This window comes from Choloepus didactylus, chromosome 16 (assembly GCF_015220235.1).
Source record: "Choloepus didactylus isolate mChoDid1 chromosome 16, mChoDid1.pri, whole genome shotgun sequence".
In the NCBI taxonomy this organism is placed as follows: domain Eukaryota; kingdom Metazoa; phylum Chordata; class Mammalia; order Pilosa; family Megalonychidae; genus Choloepus; species Choloepus didactylus.
The window spans coordinates 29,387,717-29,391,947 of NC_051322.1; the positions used below are offsets into that span (position 1 = coordinate 29,387,717).

The following is a 4,231-nucleotide window of genomic DNA, read 5'->3' on the forward strand; positions in this document are numbered from 1 at the left end:
CCCTTTAAAGGACTCCAGGGGCTACGGTCACTCCGGGTGTCTACAGAGGCGGTGGGGGCGGAAGCATGAGGATAGTTGGTTGGATTCCGTGAGCTCACCAGGATGTACAGGCCGACGAGAACCGCAGGCAGGCCAACGGGGGAGGGAGGGAGCAACCTGTGAAACGGGGTGACTGCGGCGACCAGCCCGAGCGGGGACCGGGACTGGAAGAGGCGCCTGAGCAGCCGGCAGGTCCGGAGGCTGGGATAGTGTAGGGGAGCGGAGACAGAAAGAAGGCCCAGCTGAGCCTGCAGGGCAGGAGGTGCAGAGAAGGGCGTCTTTACTGTTCTGAGAGAACTGGATACGGAGAGGGCACAGTGAAATTTAGGGAGTAACGGAAGTCATTGGAAGTGGTGAAAAACTGGCGACAGGCATTTGTACAAGGAAGAAAGGAGGGAAGTCTGTGTAAGCAGCTGCCAGAAAGAAGGGTGTAGGTGAAGGAAGGCTAAGGTGTGGCTGGATCAAAGAGCCAAGAGAGGAGGATCAGTGTAAGTAGATAAGGAATCAAGGAAAGAGCGGTGGAAGTGGCCGGGGACGGAAGAAGTGCGGGACAAGGCCGGAAGGCAGTGGAGTGGAGCGCAAACCTGAGGGTGTTTGGAAGTTGGAAGACTTGGTTGTGTAGGAGGGTCAGGACCGTGATCCTGCCTCGGAGCCTGAGATGTGGGATCAGAGCCCGAGATGTGGGATCAGAGGCTGGTGAGGTTGGCTTTGCTGCAGCAGCTTCGGGCTGTCTATGGCATTAAGGTTAAGGGTGGCCGTGGGCAGTACGATCGCAGGAAACATGAAACAGCAGCCGCGGAAGTAGGGGGTAAAGTGTTTGGAGTACCCTTCAATGTGTTGCCCCATTCTATTGTGCCAGAATATGGACACATTCCAAGCTTTCTTGTTGATGCTTGCACTTCTTTAGAAGAGCATGTTAATACAGAAGGACTTTTTAGGAAATCAGGATCTGTTATTCGTCTAAAAGCACTAAAGAATAAACTGGATCATGGTGAAAGTTGCCTGTCTTCTGCACCTCCCTGTGATATTGCAGGACTTCTTAAGCAATTTTTTAGGGAATTGCCAGAACCCATTCTCCCAGCTGATTTGCATGAAGCACTTTTCAAAGCTCAACAGTTGGGAACAGAGGAAAAGAATAAAGCTACATTGTTACTTTCTTGTCTTATGGCTGACCACACAATTGATATATTGCGATACTTTTTTAACTTTCTCAGGAATGTTTCCCTTAGGTCCAGTGAGAATAAGATGGATAGCAGCACTCTTGCAGTAATATTTGCTCCAAACCTTCTTCAGACACGTGAAGGGCATGAAAAGATGTCTGCTAATATGGAAAAAAAGCTCAGACTACAAGCTGCAGTAGTACAAACTTACTGATTATGCTTCAGATATTGGGCGTGTACCAGATTTTATCCTGGAAAAGATACCAGCTATGTTGGGTATTGACGGTCTCTGTGCTATTCCATCATTAGAAGGTTTTGAAGAAGGTGAATATGAATCTCCTGGTGAATATAGGAGAAAAAGAAGACAGAGTGTTGGAGATTTTGTTAGTGGAGCATTAAATAAACTTAAATCTAACAGAACACCCTCTATTACACCTCAGCGAGAAAGAACTGCTCAAGTATCTGTATCACCAATGATTCTTACACCAAATGCTAAGCGTAAACTGCCAGTAGATTCTTCACATGGTTTCTCAAGTAAGAAAAGGAAGTTCATCAAGCACAATTTTAACTTTGAGCTGTTGCCAAGTAATCTCTTCAGTAGCAGTTCTACACCAGTATCAGTTCATGTTGATACAAGCCCAGAAGGGTCATCTCAGAGTTCACTTTCTCCTGTAGCCATCAGTGGAAACCATTTGATCAGTGCAAGTGTGCAAAGACAAAGTAAAAGGATTGCAGACAAAAAAGTTTGCAGGGTGGAATCAGGAAAAGCAGGCTGCTTCTCTCCTAAAATCAGTCATAAAGAAAAGGTTCGAAGATCTCTTCGTTTGAAATTTAGTCTGGGGAAAAGTAACAGAGATGATGGATGTTCTGATGTCAATAGATAAGAAAATGTTGGTCGGCGACTTGCAAGTCAACAAAATTTTTAAAATAGAATTGAATCTGTAAAAACAGGTCTACTTTTTAGCCCAGATATTGAAAGATTAACAAAGAAAGGTTCAAAAAAGATCAGTAAGTCTGAGGAATACTTATCAACTCCAGAGCAGCTGGATGGAACAAATTACCACATGTCTTGGACAGGACCTACTAATTCAAGTTTTCAGGAAATAGACGCAAATGAAACATCTCCGATAGAGGGAAATCTTGAGGTGGAAAACTCTTCTTTGGATCTTGATCTTATGGTTGAAAAGTCACCTGTTACTTCATATGCGCTTACCCCTTCTACTGTACACAATAAGCATAATAGCAACCTAACTGGAAACTCTCCTAATGGGGATGAAGATAACTTGACCACAGAGACTTTGGTGAAAATTCAGAAAGCATTTTCTGAATCTGGAAGTAATCTTCACACATTGATAAATCATGGGCAGTCCTCAATAACTAATATGGTGAAAGCAAAATTAAATGAAACATCATATACAGAATATAGCCCAAAGGAAAATTTATTTGAAACTAATGATTTGACTGTGATAGAATCGAAGAAAAAGTATGAACACCAAGCTAGTAAAGATGAAAATAGTTTCTCAGAAAGACACTTCTCACTACATCAAACTCAAGAATTAGGTAGAGAAGCAACTACAAAATGTTACTCAACTCAGATGAAGGTGGAACATGAAAAAACCATTTATTCAAATATAGCAAAAGATTATTTAAGCATGCAAGAGTTCCCCAGTGAAGAACAAATAAAGAAACAGGAGTCCGCAAGGAATAAACTAAATACTAAATTAAAGGAGAATGAGAGTGTGATTGAAGAGAATTTATTGAAATGCACAGCTTCTGGGGAGGACATGTCTAAATCATCATCTTCAGAGCAGATTACCTGTAATATAACAACTTTGTCAAAACCTAGGCCTATGAGAATTGTTAAACAGCAGTCTCTGGTAGAAAAATGTGATAAAATGGTTTCAGAAAGTTTACAAATGACAGAGCATGGAAAGGTTTCAGACCACATACAGTGGTTTAACAAACTTTCCTTAAATGAACCAAATAGAACAAAAATTAAATCACCTCTTAAGTTTCAGCGTACTCCTGTCCGTCAGTCTGTCAGAAGAATTAATTCTTTATCGGAGTATAACCGACAACCTCTAAGGTGTAAGTTGGCAAGTCTTGGTGATACTGCTTCTCCTTTGGTTAAATCAGTGAGCTGTGACAGTGCTCTTTCTTCTTGTATAGAAAGTACATCAAAAAATTCCTCTATTTCAGATATCAAATCAGGTCCTGAAGAACAGAAGGCTACATCATGTAAACAGTCAAGTGTTGATGCAATTTCAAAATCAAGCATGAATTTGGCTTCTAAATCTTTCTCAAAGATGAAGAGACACCCAGACTTGGTGAATGCTTCTCTTGGGTCTAGAATTTGTAAACAGGATCTGGTATCTGATGGACAAATTAAGGCTCCCTTGGATGACCTAACTAATTACAATATAATAAAATCTGTTATAAATAATAATATGGGCTTTTCTCCTGGAATAAATAACAGAGTCCTTAGGAAACATACAGAAAGAGAAAGGATTTGGTATAAAGGTTCTCCAAAAACTCCTATTGGAAAAGCTCAACTACTTCCAACAAGTAAACCTGTAGACTTGTAATTGTTAAATGTTATTGTCATTAATGTAAATAAAATTAGGAATTGATGATATGACTTGCAGGATAATCTATATGTTAGTTCTTAGCTCTGGATGATTAAATGATAGATTTTCTCCGAAACATTTTAATTTCACTGCATAAGCCAGCTTGGATTCTTACACTTGTATAAATGGCTACTTTATTTTTCTTAATTATGGCAGTATTTAAACTATTTTAATTTTTTTGTGATCTCTTAAAGCAGAGGGGCTACACTTTGCCTTTTAAAAGAAGCTGAGTGGATTTATAAGAAATTAAGTTTTGAAAATTGCATGAATTTTATTTTTATGTGTGATAGGATGAGTGGAGTGAGCTATGCCTATTTCCTATTACTCCTCCTAAGAGAAGGTTTCTAAAGAAATTTCTACCATGTAAAGGGAAGAGATAAGCCCTGCAAATCTTATATCTTGAAT

General features: G+C 40.3%; 1 protein-coding gene across 1 annotated transcript; it reads left to right on the forward strand.

Moving 5' to 3' along the window:
• Positions 1-717: 717 nt before the first annotated feature.
• Positions 718-3,784, forward strand: LOC119511777 (rho GTPase-activating protein 11A-like). Its single transcript, XM_037806310.1, is given in 2 exon segments — positions 718-1,406; positions 1,408-3,784. Coding segments are annotated over 2 exon segments (3,066 nt in total).
• Positions 3,785-4,231: the final 447 nt, after the last annotated feature.